The following is a 24,249-nucleotide window of genomic DNA, read 5'->3' on the forward strand; positions in this document are numbered from 1 at the left end:
ACCTTGCCCTAATCCTTTGCCTTGAACAGAAAGTAGGAGGAAAAGAAAGACAGGAAAACAGGGACAAAGAAGAAGGGATGCATAATAAGCGATAAGGGTGAGGGTTGTGGAGAAAGAGGAACGTGGAGGAATAACAGTTAGACAACGTTGGCATTTGACAGTCTGGCATTATGTTCTTAAGAAAACTTTGTCCCCACATGTTTTTTAACATGTTAAGTACAAGTTCATTGACGGACCCACACACGACTGACACTCCTCAGAAAGAAGGTCGGTAACAAGAAAAGCCAAGGACTGGAAACGTGGTGTCCGGAGAAACCGCATGTCAACTCTTGTGGACAAAGTAGATTCCTACGTGACAACTGCTGGCCACATCGTGCCTCCAGGCCCCTTGAAAACCTTGAGCTGGCTGTTCCCTCGGGTCGGAAGAGGCCGTCACGAAGACTTTCCTTTTAAAGGTCTGCCGTCTCAGAGTGCAGCACCCTGCAATCCATCAGGCCTTCTCTCTAGCTCTCCGCATATTGTCCGGGCCTGCGTGGTGGCGCCGAGGCAACACTTAGGCCACCGTGGCTATAAAAGGAGCTGTACAACGACGAGCGCCTGACTCACCTTTATGGCCCACTAGAACACTCCCTGCAAACAACCACACCAGAGTCGGCATTTCAGACATCCCGGGTTTGCAGGCCTTGAGGCCTGGGTCCCGGATGAAAGATTTGCACCTCGCACACAGTCATGAATCCTAGCGCCGAAACACAGACCTGTCTCTGGTCATCTGAAATAAAGCATTCTCTGTCTTCAAACTAACACCAAAAATTATAGTCTTCAAACTTAGTTTACCTGTGGGAAATAATAAAGCGGCTGCTGTTTTGACAGAGAAAGTGTGCGTGTATTCATGAGTGGTTTGAAAATGATCAGACTGGGACCGGAAATAGCGAAAAAGGCGCCCGGCGTCCTTACCTGAGTTTCTGGGCTTCCTGTTCTTCATGATGACCAGGAGGCTGCCACTCCCGTGCCAATGCAGCCAGCTTGACTCCGGCCGGGCGCCGTTTTCAAATTCATTTCTTGCAGGCAGGACTGCACGCACACAGGACTACAGTAGCCAATCCTGACGCTGCCCTCTTTAGAGGAGAGCATCAGGATTGGGCTGAGCACAAAAAAAACGCCGGCCTTTTTACAAGCACTGGGGACTGTTGCAAATGCTAACCCCGTACTCTGCACTGCTTGTTTTTTGAAAATCCATTTCGTTTGCTTTCTGCATAAAGGCAGTCGGGCAAACGTCACATGCGCAGTGCGCACTGACACTCCAGCGCCACCCAGTGTCTGCAGACAGTATACTGACACATAAGTGAAGCGCTTGACACCACGGCCGCAGCAGGGCAATAATTATCGGACAATTTATTCAAGTGGCACGTTAATTTATAAAACTTTTATTAACGCGCCGCTTGAATAAATTGCCCGATAATTATTAGTGGGGCAACGCCCCACCGCCCAAATGGACAAAACCGCCACTGCAGATAACCACCTTCATTGAAGGTCTAGTGAGAGGGGAGTCCACTAGGTTTATGATGCTTCGGTTAATTGATTTGGTCGGTAAAGTATTGGTTGAGGAGAAGGAGTTTCAGGTTTTTTTTTAAGCAAGAAAAGGAGGGGTTGCATCTGAGGGAGTGCATTCCACATCCTGGGTACGTTACCAGTAATGGATCGGCACTGAGTTGTTTTCCTTTTCAGTTCCGGAGGGATGAGAAGAAGTGAGTTGGAGCTTCTCGGAGTTCTAGATTTTCCTGCTTTTACCAGTTTGCTGTTTAGGTAGTTGGCGGAATGTGCATGAAGGGCCTTGTGTGTGATGCATGCCAGTTTGTAAATACATCTACCTTCCATGGGAAGTCAGTGAGGGTGTTGAGGGTTGGTGTGAGATGTTCAAATCTTATTACACCAGTTATGAGTCGAGCTGCCATGTTAAGGACTGGCCTTAGTGGAGCTAGGTGAGCTTTTAGTGTCCCAGTTAGGATGGTGTTCGCATAGTCCAGTTTAGGAAGGACTAGGGATTGTACTATTGTCTTGAGATCATCCTGGGGAATGAAAGATTTAATTTTCTTGAGGTGATTTAGAGAGAAAAGTGCACCTTTTGCAGAGTTTTTGATGTGATCCTTCATTGACAAGTTCTTATCTAGGGTAATGCCTAGTGACTTTACCGAATCGAATAGGTTGAGAGAGAAGTTTAGAGGATCAAGATTCTTGAGCCAGTTTTGAATTGGTCTGTGGTTACTTTTCAGGGAGAACAGTATTAAGTCCGTTTTGTGGGGGTTCAGCTTTAAGAGGTTTGCTTTAAACCATGTTTGGATCTTAGTTAGCGTGACATTGAGGTGTCGGACGTCACTGGGTGATTTGATTTTTGTAGTATATTTGTGTGTCATCTGCATATTGATGGTATTGAACCCCTGCTTGTTTCAGAATAATTGCAAGGGGTTCCATGAAGAGATTGAAGAGGGATGGTGAGAGGATCGATCCTTGCAGATTCCAAGTTTGACTTGTGTTGGTACAGAGAGGCAGGAGTTGATTTTAATTTTTTGAGAACGGTGCTGAAGGAAGGAAGTGAACCATTTTAGTACTCTCCCATTAATGCCGGAGTGCCTCTTCAGAGTCTCAAGTGAAGCTAGACAATTTATTGTGTTGAACGCCGCTGATAAGTCAATAAGGATGAGGAGACAGGCTTCACCTTCAACTAAGGCTCTGTGGATATCGTCTGAAACATTGAGCTGCAAGTCTTGGTCAGGGACGGGTTAAGGTGCAACATACTCCTCGGGCCCAACACACAGGCAAGACTTTACCTCCCAAACACCCTCAAAGCCTAATCCTGGTTTACAGATCCTCGTATCAGAAACATGAGCGGTGTGTGTCAGCAAATGGAATATTACCTCCTGATCCCGGGTGGCTTAACAAAGTGTGTGGTGGGGCAGAGTGGATGCCCAGGCCCTCCACTTAGTGCTGTCACATTCAGGAGGACTGATGACGCCTGTCCTATTACCAACATCCAGCGAACCTCAGCACCTCATAGGAAACGCTGTTCCAGCCTGGAGTCCAAACTCTACATTCCACAGTGGTTAAATGGGACACACCAGACTTTTTACAGCCCGCGGCCGCCGCTGCTGCCCTAACAAACCCATCCGAAGGGCTCTTTCAACAAATAATAAAACTTTTGTTTAACTCTCTGGGTAGGCTGATGGCTCTTAGGTTCCTGCCTTCTTGGGTTACAGCACATACTATTAGTGCTTTGTTTTACAAAGGGGAACAAGCTTCCATATAATAGTTTCACTACATTACTAGAACAAGTTACAGTAAAGCGGATGTGAAGCCAAAAGCCATCTGGAGCCACTACCAAATGAAACTAGCAGAGGAATGAAAAGAAGGAGGAGGACAATCACACACTGTACAGTGTGATGGCCGAACAAAACATTCTCTGAGTGAAATTGCCAGGTACGGAACTAAGCAGGCAGAGGAGGGGCATTTACACAAATGCACCAACAAAAAGCAAGCTTTTCAGAGTGCCACAGATAGTAACCAATGGCAATCGGTGGGTTTGCTAAACCCCAAAGAACAGATATAACAGGTCGATCAAAGCTCGACCTAAAAAGGGACTAAGCACCTCAGCCCACTATAATGAATCAGCCTCAATAATATGCTAACAGATTCTCAGGCCCTCCTGCTTGCAACTGATTCATATTACTGATTGTTTAGGATATTATCTCAGCACCCTTTAAAATGGTTAGTTGATTAACACAGCCATAGACCTCAAAACAGTCTGTGCTAGTTTCTACACCAGTGTTGTATAGATGCGAAATTTCTACCCATTGAGTTTCTGTGACTTGTGCTTCAAGAAGACTTGATGGAGATAGCAAGATTTCACTGTTTGCCAATCGCCAGAAGAGTTCGCAGTTATTCTTAGTAATGACTTTAGGCCTAATATCCCAGTAGTATTCATAAAATGTTCACTTTTTATTGAGAGCAACCTTTGGTACTTATTCTAGAAAGCTTTAAGCTTTAAGTTCCAAGCTCACATTTTCTTCCACACCTTTACTCCCCCTATGTCTTGGTCTAAGAACTTTTGTAACTTGTAGTTCTTTAAACTCCTGATCCTACTATCCCTTCAGGGAGTCGCCAAGTCCTGACACCTGCTATAGAGTTTACCTCATGACTGACTTTCAGGAGAGCCACTACTGTGGCAGGCAGTTTGTTATACCACTCAATAACGAGCTTGGCCTTCTCAAACAGATTCTGTTCAATTTGAATCTTAGACAATTCTTGTAAAGTTTCATCAGTAATCGAGATAGTTATTCTATAGTTATAGGTTAAGCATAGATCGAGAGTTGCCTCTGAGCTTTAAAACACTTTCCTCTAAGTTCAATTCTTTTTAAATCACATGCTTACTTACTCGTAGGTCGATGACCTCAAAATTATCAATAGACCAAGGGGCTGGGGGGATGTGAACACATACTCTTGAATACTCTTAGGGGCATATTATCAAGGGATTTATCTCAGCTTTTTTGGCTTTAAAAGCCAAAAAAGCGGAGATAAAATTATCTCCCTATCAGCAACAGGGTGCTAACACACAAATTTGCATGTTAGCACCCTTTATCTCTACACTTCCCCTTGCATCTCTAATGAGATGCAAAGGGGGCGTTCCAGAAAAAAATAATAGGAGAAATGTTGTTAAGCTCCATTTCTCCTATTATCAAGGATATCGCTAACCCTGTTAGCGCTGCTTTTTTTACACCTGGTATTTTCCTGACTCAGCCATGATATCTATGGAAGGTGGATACCATGGCTAAGTTTGTGATCCTTTATCATCAAGCTAACGCCAAACTTCGAGAGATTATCGTTGGTTTTCCAGCGATAATCTCTCATTTGGCAGTTAGCGTGAGGATTTTTATCACTTCTGAGATAAACGTTGCTAATAGCAAGTTAAATCAATGATAATTGCAAGCGATACTTAGCGATAAAAAATAGTTGCAAAGCCTAGTTAGCGATAAATATTGCTACCCATTGGTAATATGCCCCTTTGTTCCTTAAAAGAAGTACTAGAGCAGGCCAGCAGCCAATTACGGGTTGTCTTCAATTTTACAACTTTTCACCAAAAAGCACAGACAGTGATGTCAACTGACCATCCAGTGAGCACAAATGATGATGAAAAAGTTCAGTACCACTGAATATTCCAGACTAGGATGGAATATAGTCCGATGTAATCTTAGCGGGAGAGTCTATGCATAACAACCATAGTTGATATCACAATCAAACAATGTATGTTGAAATGATGCAGTTATTATCCTGTTCTTGTAATCCACCAATTCACCCCACTCATTCAACTCTGCTTGATAGCCTGTGACTGAAAAGATCCTAAATTGGAGAATTCAACTTAAGTAGACGCAGACAAGGCCACTGCACATAAGAGCGGTGGGGCCGGCTGGGGGCGGGGGATTTCAAGAGATGACCACAAGGGAAAATTAAATAAATAATTCATTTTCTCTCGTCGTCGCCTTTCGAAATTCCCCCCCAGCAGGCCCCACCACCCCACTGCTCTTACCTGCAGCGGCCGCGGCTGAGTAGACGTCAGTACCTCATGATTCCAACTGAAACTAGGAATCAGTCACCCATATTTCTATAATTTGGAAAAGCTGGAAGGGGAGCTGCCCTATTTAGGGTGAGCCCCATGACACCACATCTGCCAGCATTGATACTGTAGACTTCCATGCACATCTTGGGGATCTAGGACAGGAAAAGGGCTAAACCTTCTGCATGGATTGGTAAAAACTGGTAGCGGCTCTCAGCATATCGGCCTTGACTCCCTCACGGGTGACACAAGCAGTGCTCTACAAATCCACCTCACATTACATTGCATATCCGGCTAACTTCTTCTTTTCTAACCCCTTCACTGCGGCGGCTATTCTGCCGCAGTGCTAAGGAGGTGGGGCGGCCGCGCGGCGGGCTCATGCTGGTGATGGAACCGCTCCGTCACCAGCTGCGGTTGCGCTGTGCTCATGATGGAGCGGTTCCGTCACGGCCCCACCCGCTCAATAGAACTGTCTGCGCAGGCGCGGAATCCACGCCGCGCAGGCGTTCCGAGCGGGCCGTGACGGAACCGCTCCATCATCAGCACAGCGCGACCGCGGCTGATGACGGAGTGCTTCCGTCACCAGCAGGGGAGGGGTTAAGATAAACAAGGGCTTTTCGTCTGTGAAGATGCCGTGGTATGAAGGATCTGTCATCACAGTTTTGTTTGTCACCTGATGGACAACTTTAAATTTGGTGGGCCAGGCAGAAACAGGGCCTGTGCCAGTACAGCCTTACATGGCCCCCATCAAAAATTAAAATCAGGGCCTGTGACCCGCCTCTCATATGGGGTGCAACCACAGTGCGCACTAGTAATACATTCCTGGATGAGTTCATATATAGCAGTTCATTGCATTCACTTTGAGTTTACACTGGCAGGATACCATTGTAACCAAGCACTTGCATATTCCCGAATATTGATTTTTTTTTTTAAGTTGCATCTGATTCACTATATCTCCATGTAAAGCTTGTGTTGGGTCTGCAGCAGACCAGTATTATTGCATTATTTTCCAGTGCAATGCCAGTACCTATGGTTGGTTTGTGCTTTAAAAGGTTATTTTGCACACTGAACAGTCGCTTTGTACTGTTGCAATAAGCTGCCTGACCCATTGCAAATTCTCAAGGACATGATACATCTGGTCGCAAATTTAGATAGAAAACATGGACTCGTCCCATGCAGGTTGTATTCCCTGATGGATTCAAGTCATCATGTCTATCTACATGCAATTAGCACTTAGATAAGTGACTCACTAAATGAAGCCAGCTGTTCACTTCTCCTTGCTCCCCCTCCCTTACTATCAGAGCTGAGGATATATTAAGGCAACCTCGCCTTACTTCTTAGTGACCACAATGGCACCTTAAGCAAACTGCATGCAAACATCGCAACACGTCTCTTAGTTGTTAATTCGATTTGTCGGTGTTGTTTAACAGATAGATACTTTTGATTTTTTGAAGTCTTTCAGGTCATTACTTTTCCTTATTGTCAGGTCTGTATTTTATAATTAAGTAGTTAAGTCAGTTTCTGTGATTTAGGAAAGAGTGGGGTACCAGGCCTGTCTGTCACCTGGTAGACATACAGCATCACAGAGCAGATGCCAGTGTGACACATTTTTACGAAGGAGCTGGATAAAAAGAAAAGATATTAACAGTTTCTTTTTTCTGCTATCCAATCAGGTGTGCTGCTTAAAATCATCTGGCTCGGTGGGCCATGTGGCCTAATGTCTTGATTTCAGCTGTGAAAACTTGATGCCTAAACTCAAGTTCACTTTTTTCCAGGTAATTAAATTGAGAAATTGAGAATAAATTACTTTTTTCATGTGGCAAACACGTATTATCTGTCCACATAGAGCGCAACAGTAATCAGCACGCCGTAGTAATCTGGTTTTTTTTTTTACCTGAATTGCTAATTTCTGAATTTAGGGAGAGTGAAATGGACACAGTCTATCTCTCTATACTAGTTTAATCTCTGCCTAGGGATTCAATCAGGTCTCTGCTCCAATGATCAGTGTCTACCCCCAAACCATGGAAAGGGGCTCTGGGAGAAGACATCCAAACCTCTCCATCCCTTTGAAAGTCCTGCTCTACCTGCTGATGCACTGCATGATTGCCACGTGCAATGCCCAGATAGTGCGGTCAGGGTGCCGCCTTCCAGCCCATGGGGTGACCGGTCTCTTCAGTGACGGAGATGTCATCCTGGGCGGTATCTTCCCATTCCACGATGACGCAGAATTCGAGAAGATCAATTTCACTATCAAACCCGCTCCAATCAACTGCCGGAGGTACGTAAAATAATGTTATGATTTGCTTTTTTTGAGTCTTTGGAAATCGATATATGTGCCTCCTAGAAAAAATAGATCCTTGGAAGTCATTGAAGCAGCATTTTATTTCAAATATATTGATCTCCTGTGAGTCCATTGTATTTTATTGCTTACATCCGTTTTATTTAACACTTTCACAAACATTTTTATTTTCTTAATTTTTGTTTTCCCTTTTTTCCAATTTACACATTTACTGTTAACATCCATTATGATTATCTGATTGCTCCCTTTTAAAAATAATGCATTCTAAAGTCCCAGCCCTGTTTATTTAGATCGTGTGATCCTTGGCCGATCTGACACTCTTAAAGTCATTCCAACCACTGCTGAAGTTAGAACTTTCAGATAGAGCCCAACGTCAACAAGTATCCAGACGACATTCTTATAGAGATGCAGTAATGGCTGGCGGTAACCTTCTTACCACACTGTTTTCTCTAATATTAATGCTCAACTTTATGTCAGTGGTAATGGATCGTGGAAACGGCGTTGTTGCTGTCTACTTCCATCTCATTCATAGCATCTTCTAAAATACAACCTTTGGGAGTTCATCCCTGCATGCATCTTTAAATGGACACAGCGCCGGGTTTTACGTCTTTGCTTATTTCAATGTCGAGGCAGAGAACATTCTAAACGATAATTGCAGACTCGGCCCCTAAGGACAGCTTCGCCCATTTATGTCAAGTGTAGAGAATGCGAGAAATATATCTCATAACTGACAAACATCATTGGTTGGTTATCGAGTCGGCATTTAGCCTTAAAAAACGACACAGTTTGTGGGTGCTCACAAAAATGTCAAATGTTCTTACATTCAATTCAGAGCCACGCAGGATCAAACAATCTTGGCTTAAGTGAGTAAACTGGATATAATAGAAAAAGCAAAGTCAAGGTCGAGGTGTATTTTCTACTGAATCTTTACTGTAATGCGGGCGGTATTCTGCAGGCAGAAAATCAGCCATATTCGGGTTTAAAAAAAGGCTCTTTTGAGTGTCTGGCACCAGCAGCCAGACTGGGTCAGATTTGATTGACGGGGCACGGCCGGCCAAGGATCTGCGTGTGTGTGAATATAAGCATGCAGCACCCTGTTAACTAAAGTCGTGCTGCCTCCACAGATGCAACACAGCACACGTGATAGTGGTACTCCGTGAGGATCTCTTATATACTCTCGAGCCTTGCTCGGGTCAAAGGTGTCTCTGGCTCGCTCTGGTGCCCACGTGAAGCGTGCGCAACAGAAGAGTCAGGTCACAGTCCCCTCCCCCCACCTTTATGAAGCAATAAGTATAAGGACAAACAAAAAAAACAGTAAGCAAACACAAGCAGCATCCTCCATCCGGAAGGAGAGCTGTGATGCGTAAGATGAATACGAATGAAACACTAAGAGCCTCATTTATGAGGCCATGCGTCACTTTTACGCCGCCGGTGTGTCACTTTTTGTGACGCACCAGTGGCGTAAAAAATGCACCCTGTTGCGCCATATTTACAAAGTGACGCATTTAGTAGATGCGTCCCTTTGTAAACCCCTGCGCCACATTATATCTGCCCCAGGTATACTGTATGCAAAGGGGGCGTTTTGATGCAAGAAAGGGTCATGGAAGTGACGCCATGAAATCTATAAGATTTCACTGCGCTATTTCTTGGCCGCTAATGCTTCAAAATCTTATGCCTGCTTCATGGCAGGTGTAAGACTGACGCAGGCACTAACAACATGGGACTTGCCCATGTGAAAGTACACATTGCTGCGTCACTTTTGTGACACACTCTAGCAATGCGTCACTTTTGCACCTATAGATACGTCAGAAATACTGACGTATCTGTAACTCCTTGCGACATGATGCGTGATATTATAAATATGGCGCATTAATCATGACCCAAGGAGTGCGTACTGAGAAGTGCGCATCGCTCCTTTCACGCAGCGATGCGTCATTTTTCATAAATGAGGCCCTAAATGCACATTGGGCTTCCAGTCTAAAAAAAATGCAAAACAAGGAAGTGAAACCCTGCCCACCAGACACTCACAACTGACCTTCACATGGCTCGACTCCTGCTTTGGATAGGAGGGCCAAGCCACCCTTGGCTCAGCTCTGACTCCTCTCGCCTTATGAACTAGTACATTGCCCACTTCAAGTAGCTAGACATAATTTGTCTCTCCTTCCCAAAAACTTTTCAAATAAACAAAGCACAAGTAATTGAATGTACCGTTAGTGGACTGAAGCAAAGCTGAACTCCGGAGACCTGTGTCACAGGGCTGTATGACAGAACCACACATGCGATTACTTTGCATGCATTAACAAAGCGGTCTTTGCCACAACCACACATGGATTTGACACGCAAGCCTTTACAAATTTAGCTGTAAAGGCATGATTGATAAAGGCATATGTGTGGTGCAGGTTACACCCCAGACCTTGGCATTGAGCCTAAAAACTCATCCCTTAGCCCTGAAAGTAACCCGACCTAAGCCGTAAAACACCACACCTTCCTGCACAAAAACAATCCCGAGAGGCTGTTTCCTCTAATTATATATTTCTCCTCATTACGCCTCTTCTGGGAAGGCGTAAAATTTTGGCACATTCCCAGGTTTACAAGTCATTGTTAATCTGGGTTTGCGTAAAAAGCCATGGGAGTTGTATCGGAACATGCATGCAATGCCCATGCCCATGCAACACCTACTCAGGGCAGAGCAGAACAATGCAGCAATGTGCAGTGTGTTGCTTTACTCCAAATTTTGGGAGCCACTCAAAGCCACAAAAAAGTGGCTTTATGTGGCTTCAAAAGTCATACTTAAGGTTTGTGTGGATCTTGCACCACGTTGCCCGGTACAAGAGTCACGCAAACCAGGTCAAAAATGTGGCCCTTAGTTTGTTCTGTTGAGGAAGCCAGTGATATCATCATATGACTAATGTGCTTTGATATGCTTCTGTTTATATTTGTATTTTTTGGAACTGCTGAGATGCATTTTTGAGCCATGTGCCAGAAGCTACACCTAATTGCATAACGTATGGACTTTGAGACCACCATGCTTAAAGCCTAATCGGTTATGGTGAAGCTGGAGCCAGGATGCAATATTTCCAGTAGACTAGCTAAAGTATGTTACCAGAAAATATGGCCTTGAAGTTAAAGGCTAGTTTCTCCATTAGACCAAATATTGTGATCTCCAAAAGACCACTTTACTTGACTTGGCATTGTATTCTTTAACTGTAAAACTTGGGAATAATCAAGAATCAAGAAGTGGAACAGGTCCTTGCCAGTTCACCTTCGTACCGGTCACCTAAGTACCGCAAGGTCTCTCCTGCCCAGAGAAAGTCTCAGCAGACAGCCAGTGCAGCCCCAGCGCCGCGCAGCCCCCAGCCCTCCAGGTTCCCATGCTATTAGGTTCCAGGACCTCTCACTGTTTTCCTGCCCTTGCCATCACAGTGCTTGCCGCTTCCTGCACTTCCGCCTCCCTGCACCCTATCCATCCTCTCAGGAAGGACATACTTAATTATGCTGCAAAATGGCTGTGTCACTGGAGCACACAGGGTGTGTCAAAGGCAAGTTCCTCTGTGCCTGTCTGCTCCTGAACCATGCCCAGTGCCATGAACCCTGGCCACCCTGACTTCCACAGGTACTCCACCACTGATCTATGTACCCTTGACGCTCGTCATAACAACCGCTACATCGCATATCCCCACTTCATGCCGGGACGGTTCTGTCTCTGCTGCCACTTCACCTCCCCACCAGGACTGACTACCTCTGCGAGATCCCGCGCTCTGGCAAAACCCCACTAGATCAACTCAGATGTATCCTCTTCAATGCCAGATCTCTCTGCAAATACACCACCAAATTGTTTGTTAAACAGAAGTGGATCATGTCTACTATCATTTCAGAATGAAACAACAATGATAGGGAAAGTGTCTTCAATAAATGTATATATTATAAATATTTTTCATTCATTGTCAATATCTAGCATTTTTCAGCAACCATTTATTTAGTTGGGAGCTTTAAACAATGTTACAAGATGGCTGCTTTATTCTTACTCACTTTCGCTACGATACATGGTGATGGTGTAGTCCGCTTTCTGTTGCAATGTATTTAAATCATGAAGAAAGTTTATGGATGTCGTTTGTGCCATTAAATCTACAGTTTTCCAGTACATTGGAGTGTCTGGTATCCTTACTTATAAGAAGGGAGTTTTTTTTAATCTATTCGGGTTATCCAGTAACCCGTGCCAGACCGCCCTTCTGACAGCCTCTGCAAACCGAAAGTATATATATATAAAGCTTGTAAGTCTAGCTCTAAAGTGACAACATATGAAATTCCAGGAACACACAAATTCAGAAAAATCAACAATTTTTTAACCTGTTAAGTTCATTCTGTATATATTGTCTAGAGTGTCCATGCAAATTACATTATAATGGCAGCTCGATAAACCCGGTCAAGAAGAGAATCTTAGAACATGCCAGAGCAATTCAACATAGTGACCCTAATTATCCAGTTGCCAGACACTTTGCCCCAGCACGCAACTGTGATCGTAATCTTTTGAAATGTTTCTGCTTGGACCAGGTCCCCCTAAAAGATCGGGGAGGGGACAGAGGGATGCAGTTGCGGAGACTGGAGTCCAGATTTATTTTAGACCTCCAAAACTAAGTCTCCACGTGGGATTAATACTGAAGAAAAATTAGCCAGTCATCTTGGTCAGTAATCTGACATCACAATGGTTGTATCTCAAAGAGACTCATCTTTAGTAATCATTAGGAGATTTCATATGGTGCTTTCCCTCAATTAACTGTTATCTGTAGCCATAGAACTTGTACATACTTCTGTTTAGTTATATTCAAGTTTAAGCAATGGATTGTATAGAATATCAACTTGAATGAATTACATGTATATATGTGCAAACGATCATAGCAAAATGCTTGGCAAAATGCCCATCCAGGGCTTAATAACTTTCTGTTTAAAGGCGCTCATTGTAAAAAGTGTATGAAATTAATCAATTTGAAACACGTTATAAGATGGACGCTGCAGCAACAAGAATGAATTGTTGTCCAAAGACGAGATGCCGAAACGCGTCCTGTTTCGCAAGCTGACGATGAAATAAAATTGTGGATTTCAATTTCAAAACACAACAGAGTGCGGTCCGTTCTTTATTGAGTGAGGAACGTATGAGCTGGGATATATATAAATATATGCAAAAGAAAACTCCCCAAGCCACCTCCAATCCGTTAGACGGGCGAAGCAAAGAAAGGAGACGGACCACTGGATCTGGCCTCAGATGTCTTTTATGGCTGCGCAGGTAAACAACAGCAGCAATGACGCGTTTCGGGCGCATGTGCCCTTGATCATATATATATATATATAGATATATATATATCCCAACAACTTGGCTCGGTTTGTTCGACCCCTGGCGATTCTTGTATCGGTGCAGAATTCCTCGGCAGAGCCCCGCCGAATTCAATTGTCAATCACCTCCTCTTACGGAATGAAAACGCACTCGTAGGATCTCTCTTTCCCAATTCTTTATTCATCCATAGTTCTCAATATACAAATATATACCAACGCGTTTCACCGCCAACAGACGGCTTGTTCACGGTAGATATTTACATCACCCACTAACTTCCTTTAAGGAGTGGTTTACCAAAGCCACGTGATTACATTATGACTTCCTGTCAAAATTGCTAAGAGCTATGGGACTTGTAGTTTTCCTCAATATAACAATAATTATGTTTAAAAACAGCACACAGAAATTGTTCTCTCAAACATGATTAACTTCATCACTGTTTGTCATTGTTGCTATATTGCCACAAGGTAGAGTTTGAAGTGTTTTAGGTCATAATCTTTTACCCATATATCATCAAAGTATGAATTGTCTTATGTATTTTGAAACAGTTTTCAATAACGATTGAATTGTCATTGAAGTTCATTTAGTGTAGCCCTCCAGTGGGCAATTTCACTTCGATGATTTATTTTATGTTTTCCCGCCCTCAAGTGGGCTATGACATTTCACCTTTATGATGACCCCTTATTTTTGTGAGAGAGCAAGGTATTAGTGTAACTTATTCACGTGTGTTTTATCATCGCCCCATTTTTTCATATTGTGTACTATGACCATACAGAAGGAAAGGTTTGTTATTCATGTTTTATGTTTTTGACATTCCCTATGCGACTATTTTATAGTTGGTGCTCTATCATTTTTTTCTTAAGATATACATGTTGTCTACAAATGTACATAAATTTCTTCACTCTGGTTTAAACCGTCAGGGTGCTAAGTTCGAAAATTCAATATTTGGCGTGATTCTCTGCATCTCAGTTTTCACTCTCGGTCTCCTCCTCTTTCATGAGGTACAATTGTTTCCAAGCCGTAGAACTTTAGAAGTTTCCAGTCTCCATTGTGTGCAATCTCCATGTGTTTGGCGACAGCATTAATTCTATCTTTGTTGGTTGTCGCCCTTACGTGTTCAAGGATTCTTAATTTTAGTTCTTTTTTTGTGCTGCCGATATATTTTAAAGCACATGGACATTCTATCACGTAAACTACATAGTCTGTTCTGCAGTTTATCAGTTGTTTGATTATCCAAGATTTTTTGTTTGGTAAGGTTACTTCTTTTATATTCACGGCAATCTGACATGCTTTACATTGTTGACATTTTATGAAGCCTTTACTTTTCAACCATTGAATGCCTTTTTTTTTTTATCCGGATCTTGATGGTGACTGTGCACCAACTTGTCTCTCAGACTGGTGGCTCTTCTGAATGTTACTTCTGATGATATATATATATATATGGTAGGAACGTCTTCAAATTGCGTGGCAAAAAGACAAGGCAAAAAGACAAGGCAAACCCACTGGATGATGCAATTTTTCTTTATTGTGTGCCCGACACCAAAACGCGTTTCAGCCCTGAAAGGGCATTGATCACATGACAATGTTGAAAAGGCGCAGTGCTCTTTTAAAGTCGTGAGTAACCATGACGTATTTGAAATGCATCAGCTGCAGTGTTGTATACTGATAGACATAAAAGACATACTAACGCCATTTGCATTTGGTGTAAATAATTGTGTCAGAATTATATAAATGTATAATACATCAAGAGTTTAGCAGCATATTGAAAATATATCAAAACACATAAATATATAAATATATATGGTTTTAAAAAAAAGTTATATATTAATATCCATAAATATGCCTTTTAAAAACTCTATAAAAATCTGACCACATAGATTCATATTGATAAATTTGGGGATGGTCAGCAACTACTAAGGTTAATGTCAAACTTAAAATCACACAGACCTTCCTCATTACTTAAAAATCATATGAATGTAATATAGTGACACCTCTAAATGCAAAATCCTGTTCTGTTTTGTTAGTTGTACCAAACCAGGTATAGCAGGCAGAATATATATATATATATATATATATATATATATATATATATATATATATATATATATATATATATATATATATATATATATATATATATATATATATATATATATATATATATATGACCTACTGGCGGTCGCCAGTAGGTATATATAGTTAGGATTTTTTTGAATAGGGATTTCTGAAAATTCTATGTTGAATAACTTTGGCGTTGATGGACGGAATTGGCTGAAATTGTCAGGAAAATGGCACATTTTGTTCCTGAGCGTCCCCTGAAAGTTTGGGGGGGTTTCGTCAAGCGCGCGGCCGAGAAAAAAGGGGGGTCCCAAAACGTGTTTTTAACATTGAGTTTTCCATAGGGCGGTTGGACTCACTTTTAGCCCGAACGGCTGAATGGATTTCCACCAAACTTGGCAAAATTGTAGGGACTGGTACCCCGATGTGCCTTTGCTATGTCTCAAGATATATGCTCCAGTGGTTTTTCCGAAAATTAACTTTAAAAAATATATATTGGGCTACATTGGGCTATATATATGTTAGATCCCAAATGTAGCCCAATGTAGCCCAATGTAGCCCAAAAGATGGCCACCAGAGACAAAAAAAAACAAATGTAGCCCAAATATCAGCCAGATGTAGCCCAACTATAGCCCAATGACAGAATGTCCCAGAGTGTCCCAGAGTGTCCTAAAGAACAACTAGAGCGCTAACAGTCTTACTTATGACAAAAGTATGGCACACCTGAAGTCATCTTGATTGGAATAAAGTGTTGACACTTAAAACATTTAATTTGCAAAGGAACAAAATGAGGGGGTTCATTTTGCCATAGAAATTATGATTATTGCTGAAGAAAGAAAAATTAGGGCACATTTTGAGTGACTTCTCAAATCTCTTATATTTCATTAAAAAAATTCTGATATGCAGTCTCCCAAGATGGCCACCAGAGACAAAAGAGCCCAAATGTAGCCCAAATATCAGCCAGATGTAGCCCAACTATAGCCCAATGACAGAATGTCCCAGAGTGTTCTAAAGAACAACTAGAACGCTAACAGTCTTACTTATGACAAAAGTATGGCACACCTGAAGTCATCTTGATTGGAATAATGCAAAGGTGGTGGCTTTCATCATTTGGGAAAAAAAAATGTTCTAAACCAATGAAAAGTGTTATTTTCAGGTCACATGACCTGTTACGCTTACGTTACGCGTCCCACTCCGCGCCCAGAGCGCTTCCGGGGTGCTGCGCTTCGCGCTCAGGGGCACTTCCGAGTGCGCTAACGCGGCGCATCATAAGACGCATTACGTGGCAACGCGATACGTCGCGCTTACGCAACGCTTACGCAACGCGTCACAATGTTGTTTTCGAATGCGGAACGTTTCCCGGTGCGCGGATCGGGTCGCGGCACCAAATTGAGCTAACGGGAAGCTACCCGGTGAGCGGACCAGTAGCGAAAATAAAAAAAAAGTTATATACATAAAAAAATTATATTAAATACATAAAAAATATATTTTTCCTTTGAAAGAAGAATAAATTTTACAGCTTTTGATATTTGCAATTAAAAAACCATTGAAATTCACTGAGATGTCATCAGTGATGTCATCAGTGATGTCACTGACCATGTCATGAATGATGTAATATATGACATCATCAGCAGTGGATTGCGGGTGCGCGATATATAGTTAGTGCAACTAACTATATATGCGAATTTCAATGGTTTTGTGTGAGTAAAATAAGGTTTTGTAAATGCTAATTCCTAACTATATATGGTCTATAACCTATGGTTTTTTCAGTGAATTTTCAAGGTTTTGTAAATGCTAATTCCTAACTATATATGGTCTATAACCCCATGGTTTTTTCAGTGAATTTTCAAGGTTTTGTAAATGCTAATTCCTAACTATATATGGTCTATAACCTATGTTTTTTTCAGTGAATATATATATATACATACATATATAAACATATATCATCTGTATATCTATATAAATACAAACATAAATGCATGCATCACATTTCAGTGAATATATTATATATATATATATATATATATATATATATATATATATATATATATATATATATATATATATATATATATATATATATATAAGCTCCAAGTTTACCCACTGGTTCGGGAAGCACTCCAGCCACAGTGTACATCCACACACCCACAACCACGTCTCAGACAGCCGACGCGTGCGTGGTAATTGAAAGGTGCCATGGCTCCAAAAGATCAGGACAAGATTCCCTGTTCACTGGCCCGCTGCTTTCCTGCCTGATCTTTTGGAGCCATGGCACCTTTCAATTACCACGCACGCCTCGGGGCCCATTGGAGGGTCTTTTAATGTAATTCCGCATGCAACTGTACATGGTGGACTACGTATCCCAGAATACCTTCAGCCTATCAGGAGGCATCTAACGGCAGCCTATCAGAAGGCAACTAATGTTTTTGCATGGAATAAAGGTGTGGTCTCAACGAACACTGTGTACTTTGTGGAATGAAGCCTTTGAAGAAGAATTAATTTTCGAAACGCGTCGGCTGTCTGAGACGTGGTTGTGGGTGTGTGGATGTACACCGTGGCTGGAGTGCTTCCCGAACCAGTGGGTAAACTTGGAGCTTTCATATATGCAAGAACCTGGTGGCATGGAAGGGCCTTGGCATGTTAAGTGGAGATGAGTTTAAGTATGTTAAAAAAGATCATCCACTCACTCCATATATATATTTCATACCAAAGGTCCATAAGAGTATCACCAAACCGCCAGGCAGACCAATAATTGCAGCCTGTGGTGGCCCGCTGGAAAACCTCTCAAGGTACATTGACTATTTTTTGCAGCCACACTTGAAATCCCTAAAGTCATATGTACAAGATTCTAGTGACTTTCTGCGAAAACTAGAGGATGTAGTGTGGAGCCCAGATTTGCTGTTGGTAACGTTGGACGTTAGCTCGTTATATATGTGTATAAAGCATAGAGATGGCCTGCGTGAATGTGAATACTATCTGAGCCGCAGGCCTATCGAACTGGCTCAACATACTAAAATGCTTTTAGAAATGCTAACATTCTGCCTTAATAATAACTTCTTCATTTTTAACGGACAAATGTATCAACAGGTTCAAGGTGTAGCAATGGGGGCCAGTTTCTCCCCCAGTTACGCGTGCCTGTTTATGGGGTGGTGGGAGGAACTGGTCCTCAAGCGTAAATTTGAAAAATAATGCACCACAAACATCACCTGTTGGCTCCGTTTTATTGATGACTTATTTATTGTATGGCGTGGTTCTGAGGAAAGTGTTTTAAATTTCATACATGAAATCAATGAAAATGATCTTAATTTGCATTTTACCTCTGATGTAAGCAGGGAATCGGTGACATTTTTAGATGTACAGGTTTTTATATCTAACAGTATTCTTACCAGTACCCTTTTTAGGAAACCGACGGCAGGTAACACTCTTTTACATGCCACGAGTGCTCATCCCCAACATCTAATCAAATCAATACCTTACGGCGAGATGCTACGCATCCGCCGTATTTGTAGTAACTATGATGACATGATTGCGAAACAACAAGAAAGCTTTCAGAGATTTGTAGATAGGGGATATACTACCAAAATACTGAACACTGCTATAAGGAAATCCAGGCTTATAGAAAGAGGTGATTTGTTGATTGAAAAAGTAAAACAATGTGACAAAACTAATGAAGTCAGACTAGTACTGACATACTCCAAGCAGGAGAAAGAAATCAGGAGTATAGTCAGAAGAAACTGGCACTTTGTAAAGGATGATCCCATGATTGGGGATGTGATGCCCCCAAATCCTTCCATAACTTTTCGTAAAAGTTTAAGCATGGGCTCTATCCTCTCAAAAAACAGTGAGGAATACATAGGCAAAGAGCCGTGGCGACCCACCAGTAGGGGCTTCTACAAATGCCTGGCATGTAAGGCTTGCCAACATGGTGTCAACACCAAAAAATACACAACAGTAATTCCAAGAACCACGAAGGAGATAAAACAGCATCTAACCTGTAGAACTGAATACTGTGTGTATATATTGGAATGTGACTGTAAACTAAAATATATTGGTAGCAGTAAATTACAAATCCACAAGCGTATCTTACAGCACCTCCGCGCCATTGTTAACAAGGATCAGAGTTATCCGGTGGCCAGACACTTTGAGGCATGTCACAATAGTAAGCCTCAGTGTCTCAAATACTTCGCCATAGAATCGATCCCTCTCACTAAAAGAGGAGGTGACAGAGAGGCGTGTATGCGCAGGCTTGAAACCAAATATATTTTGGAGTTTAATTCAAAGTGGCCGGGAGGTCTGAACACCACGGAAGACCTCCATACATACCTATGATCATGTCATGCCACATTATAGCCACACATATAACACCAATATACCATAGTACACCATAGTAAAAGAGGAGTTGGATCGTACCTTGCACTTTTTTGCACATATGTACTTATATTGTAACATAATGTGTATAATTTATATATATAGTGTGAAGTATGTGTATATATATGAATTGATTGATTTTAGCCGTCTTTTTAAATATTGGGGTAGTCCTTTTTATCCTAATGTTTGTTATGATAGCTGATTTTAGTCATGTCACCGATTCCCCTTTTTTTATAGATTGGTTTTATGGTGTGATTTTTTCTATATGTGCCACATTGATAATGTATGATTATATCTTGTCTTGAATTTGATGACTATAATTGTTGTTGAATAGAGTTAAGGTTTTCCCTCCTTAAACTACCTCATTCCAGTATAACCCCCTAGCACCAGCCACTTTACTTGTATCTGCACTTTGTTCGCACGATGTCACTTTATGAAAAAATTATATATTTTTTCTAGTTGACACGAAGTCACTTTAAAAATATGTGCAATAATATGGTTGAAGGCGAGAATGAATTAACAGAACTAAATAATATCAAGCGGTATTATATCCCCTTCCTCCGAGTATTCAGTGGCTGGTAATATGTTCATTATGGATTCATTTTTTGTTGTATGGTCCTTATAGATTAAGTTATTTTCTTTTTTTGGATCTTCTTTTCACTACTATTATGAAATAGTAGTGATTATTATTATTCTTTGTATTATGATTTAATACACGTTGGTGAGCACTGACTATGCACAGTAGTTATTTATTTACTTGATGGACAAGGTTGACATAATTTTCTCAGTACAACTTGAGGAGTTATAGGCATTTATGCTGCTATGTATATGATTGAAAAGTAAAAAATACTCTGCTACATGAGATTTGAAATTGCAAATGTATATATAATTTTTCTACACAAAAAAACTACAGGATTAACTTATGTATTTATACAGTTATTAACTATCCTTTGCAATGGCATTGATGAGAAACAAACAGCAAATGTATTTATACATGGAGTATTTTGTTTATGTCCATCATTGGAACATGTGACTGCACGATATCACTTTAAAAAAAAAAGGGCAAAAGCATTCTGTAACGCCATGTGACCAAGGCCGCTGGGACGGCCGAAACGCGTTATGACTACCTGTCTAATGGCTAAATAAAAAAGATGCTGAAAAAAGTTGGTCCTTGCCTCGTGTTTCACTGAGGAAGCGCTGCTGCGAGGTATTTGCAGATATATATATATATATATATATATATATATATATATATATATATATATATATATATATATATATCCAAATAAACGAACCTCTCCAGCAAGAAGACGTCAGCCCACACAGGTAAGTTGAACGGACCTCCTTTATTGACAGGAAACAAACGGCATGATGCATTTCGGCGTAACGTGCCTTTTTCAAATGCCTAATGTTTGTAGAATTCACCTGCACACGACGGGTTCCACTGAGGGGAAGATGAATTTCAACCCGCAACTACGAGTTGATTGGCTGCAGACACACTAGCGGAAGTCCTTGCCCCAGTGGGCGGTGTCCACAGCTCGCCCAGGATTGTGGTCAATGTAGTGTGAGGGGGTCAATTCTCTTTACCTACACCCCACCAACAATACTAGCAGCGCACCAGTGTCACTTCCCTTAGTAGGCAGCGGTGACGCGATGCAGTCATCTCCCCATGTTAATGGCCTTTCGATGCGCTGTCAGCTGCGGTGGCTCGGCGTCTTCCCAAGAGCATTGAGACTTTCCACGAGTTACCACACTGCGCCGAGCACTTCAGGGCGGGGGCTTCAAGTGCGAGTGGCAACGCACTAAAACATCCAAATAAACGAACCTCTCCAGCAAGAAGACGTCAGCCCACACAGGTAAGTTGAACGGACCTCCTTTATTGACAGGAAACAAACGGCATGATGCATTTCGGCGTAACGTGCCTTTTTCAAATGCCTAATGTTTGTAGAATTCACCTGCACACGATGGGTTCCACTGAGGGGAAGATGAATTTCAACCCGCAACTACGAGTTGATTGGCTGCAGACACACTAGCGGAAGTCCTTGCCCCAGTGGGCGGTGTCCACAGCTCGCCCAGGATTGTGGTCAATGTAGTGTGAGGGGGTCAATTCTCTTTACCTACACCCCACCAACAATACTAGCAGCGCACCAGTGTCACTTCCCTTAGTAGGCAGCGGTGACGCGATGCAGTCATCTCCCCATGTTAATGGCCTTTCGATGCGCTGTCAGCTGCGGTGGCTCGGCGTCTTCCCAAGAGCATTGAGACTTTCCACGAGTTACCACACTGCGCCGAGCACTTCAGGGCGGGGGCTTCAAGTGCGAGTGGCAACGCACTAAAACATCCAAATAAACGAACCTCTCCAGCAAGAAGACGTCAGCCCACACAGGTAAGTTGAACGGACCTCCTTTATTGACAGGAAACAAACGGCATGATGCATTTCGGCGTAACGTGCCTTTTTCAAATGCCTAATGTTTGTAGAATTCACCTGCACACGACGGGTTCCACTGAGGGGAAGATGAATTTCAACCTGCAACTACGAGTTGATTGGCTGCAGACACACTAGCGGAAGTCCTTGCCCCAGTGGGCGGTGTCCACAGCTCGCCCAGGATTGTGGTCAATGTAGTGTGAGGGGGTCAATTCTCTTTACCTACACCCCACCAACAATACTAGCAGCGCACCAGTGTCACTTCCCTTAGTAGGCAGCGGTGACGCGATGCAGTCATCTCCCCATGTTAATGGCCTTTCGATGCGCTGTCAGCTGCGGTGGCTCGGCGTCTTCCCAAGAGCATTGAGACTTTCCACGAGTTACCACACTGCGCCGAGCACTTCAGGGCGGGGGCTTCAAGTGCGAGTGGCAACGCACTAAAACATCCAAATAAACAAACCTCTCCAGCAAGAAGACGTCAGCCCACACAGGTAAGTTGAACGGACCTCCTTTATTGACAGGAAACAAACGGCATGATGCATTTCGGCGTAACGTGCCTTTTTCAAATGCCTAATGTTTGTAGAATTCACCTGCACACGACGGGTTCCACTGAGGGGAAGATGAATTTCAACCCGCAACTACGAGTTGATTGGCTGCAGACACACTAGCGGAAGTCCTTGCCCCAGTGGGCGGTGTCCACAGCTCGCCCAGGATTGTGGTCAATGTAGTGTGAGGGGGTCAATTCTCTTTACCTACACCCCACCAACAATACTAGCAGCGCACCAGTGTCACTTCTCTTAGTAGGCAGCGGTGACGCGATGCAGTCATCTCCCCATGTTAATGGCCTTTCGATGCGCTGTCAGCTGCGGTGGCTCGGCGTCTTCCCAAGAGCATTGAGACTTTCCACGAGTTACCACACTGCGCCGAGCACTTCAGGGCGGGGGCTTCAAGTGCGAGTGGCAACGCACTAAAACATCCAAATAAACGAACCTCTCCAGCAAGAAGACGTCAGCCCACACAGGTAAGTTGAACGGACCTCCTTTATTGACAGGAAACAAACGGCATGATGCATTTCGGCGTAACGTGCCTTTTTCAAATGCCTAATGTTTGTAGAATTCACCTGCACACGACGCGTTCCACTGAGGGGAAGATGAATTTCAACCCGCAACTACGAGTTGATTGGCTGCAGACACACTAGCGGAAGTCCTTGCCCCAGTGGGCGGTGTCCACAGCTCGCCCAGGATTGTGGTCAATGTAGTGTGAGGGGGTCAATTCTCTTTACCTACACCCCACCAACAATACTAGCAGCGCACCAGTGTCACTTCCCTTAGTAGGCAGCGGTGACGCGATGCAGTCATCTCCCCATGTTAATGGCCTTTCGATGCGCTGTCAGCTGCGGTGGCTCGGCGTCTTCCCAAGAGCATTGAGACTTTCCACGAGTTACCACACTGCGCCGAGCACTTCAGGGCGGGGGCTTCAAGTGCGAGTGGCAACTGCATCGCATCACCGCTGCCTACTAAGGGAAGTGACACTGGTGCGCTGCTAGTATTGTTGGTGGGGTGTAGGTAAAGAGAATTGACCCCCTCACACTACATTGACCACAATCCTGGGCGAGCTGTGGACACCGCCCACTGGGGCAAGGACTTCCGCTAGTGTGTCTGCAGCCAATCAACTCGTAGTTGCGGGTTGAAATTCATCTTCCCCTCAGTGGAACCCGTTGTGTGCAGGTGAATTCTACAAACATTAGGCATTTGAAAAAGGCACGTTACGCCGAAATGCATCATGCCGTTTGTTTCCTGTTAATAAAGGAGGTCCGTTCAACTTACCTGTGTGGGCTGACGTCTTCTTGCTGGAGAGGTTCGTTTATTTGGATGTTTTAGTGCGTTGCCACTCGCACTTGAAGCCCCCGCCCTGAAGTGCTCGGCGCAGTGTGGTAACTCGTGGAAAATATATATATATATATATATATATAACCCTAAAACAACAAGGAGAAAAATAGGGAGAGAAGAAAGAGAAGAAGAATAGAAAAAAAAATCACCACTTAATCCAACAATCTCTTTGGTACATGTTTCATACGCATACTTCTTCTTAATGAGTCTGTACTCCAGTGAACCCAAATATACTCTCAATATCTTCCAGTGCATTCTTCGGAATGTCCTCACTATTGTACA

The 24,249-nt window shown here is 42.8% G+C and overlaps 1 protein-coding gene across 1 annotated transcript in view; it reads left to right on the top strand.

Moving 5' to 3' along the window:
• The first annotated feature begins 7,623 nt into the window (after nucleotides 1–7,623).
• LOC147678512 (extracellular calcium-sensing receptor-like) overlaps nucleotides 7,624–24,249 on the top strand; it is a 73,923-nt gene continuing 57,297 nt past the window's right edge. The window contains exon 1 of the mRNA XM_086945659.1: nucleotides 7,624–7,880. Coding sequence (XP_086801785.1) covers nucleotides 7,624–7,880 — 257 coding nt within the window. The remainder of the gene's footprint in view (nucleotides 7,881–24,249) is intronic.

The sequence above is a fragment of the Lissotriton vulgaris genome, chromosome 12, assembly GCF_964263255.1.
Source record: "Lissotriton vulgaris chromosome 12, aLisVul1.2, whole genome shotgun sequence".
Classification (NCBI taxonomy): Eukaryota; Metazoa; Chordata; class Amphibia; order Caudata; family Salamandridae; genus Lissotriton; species Lissotriton vulgaris.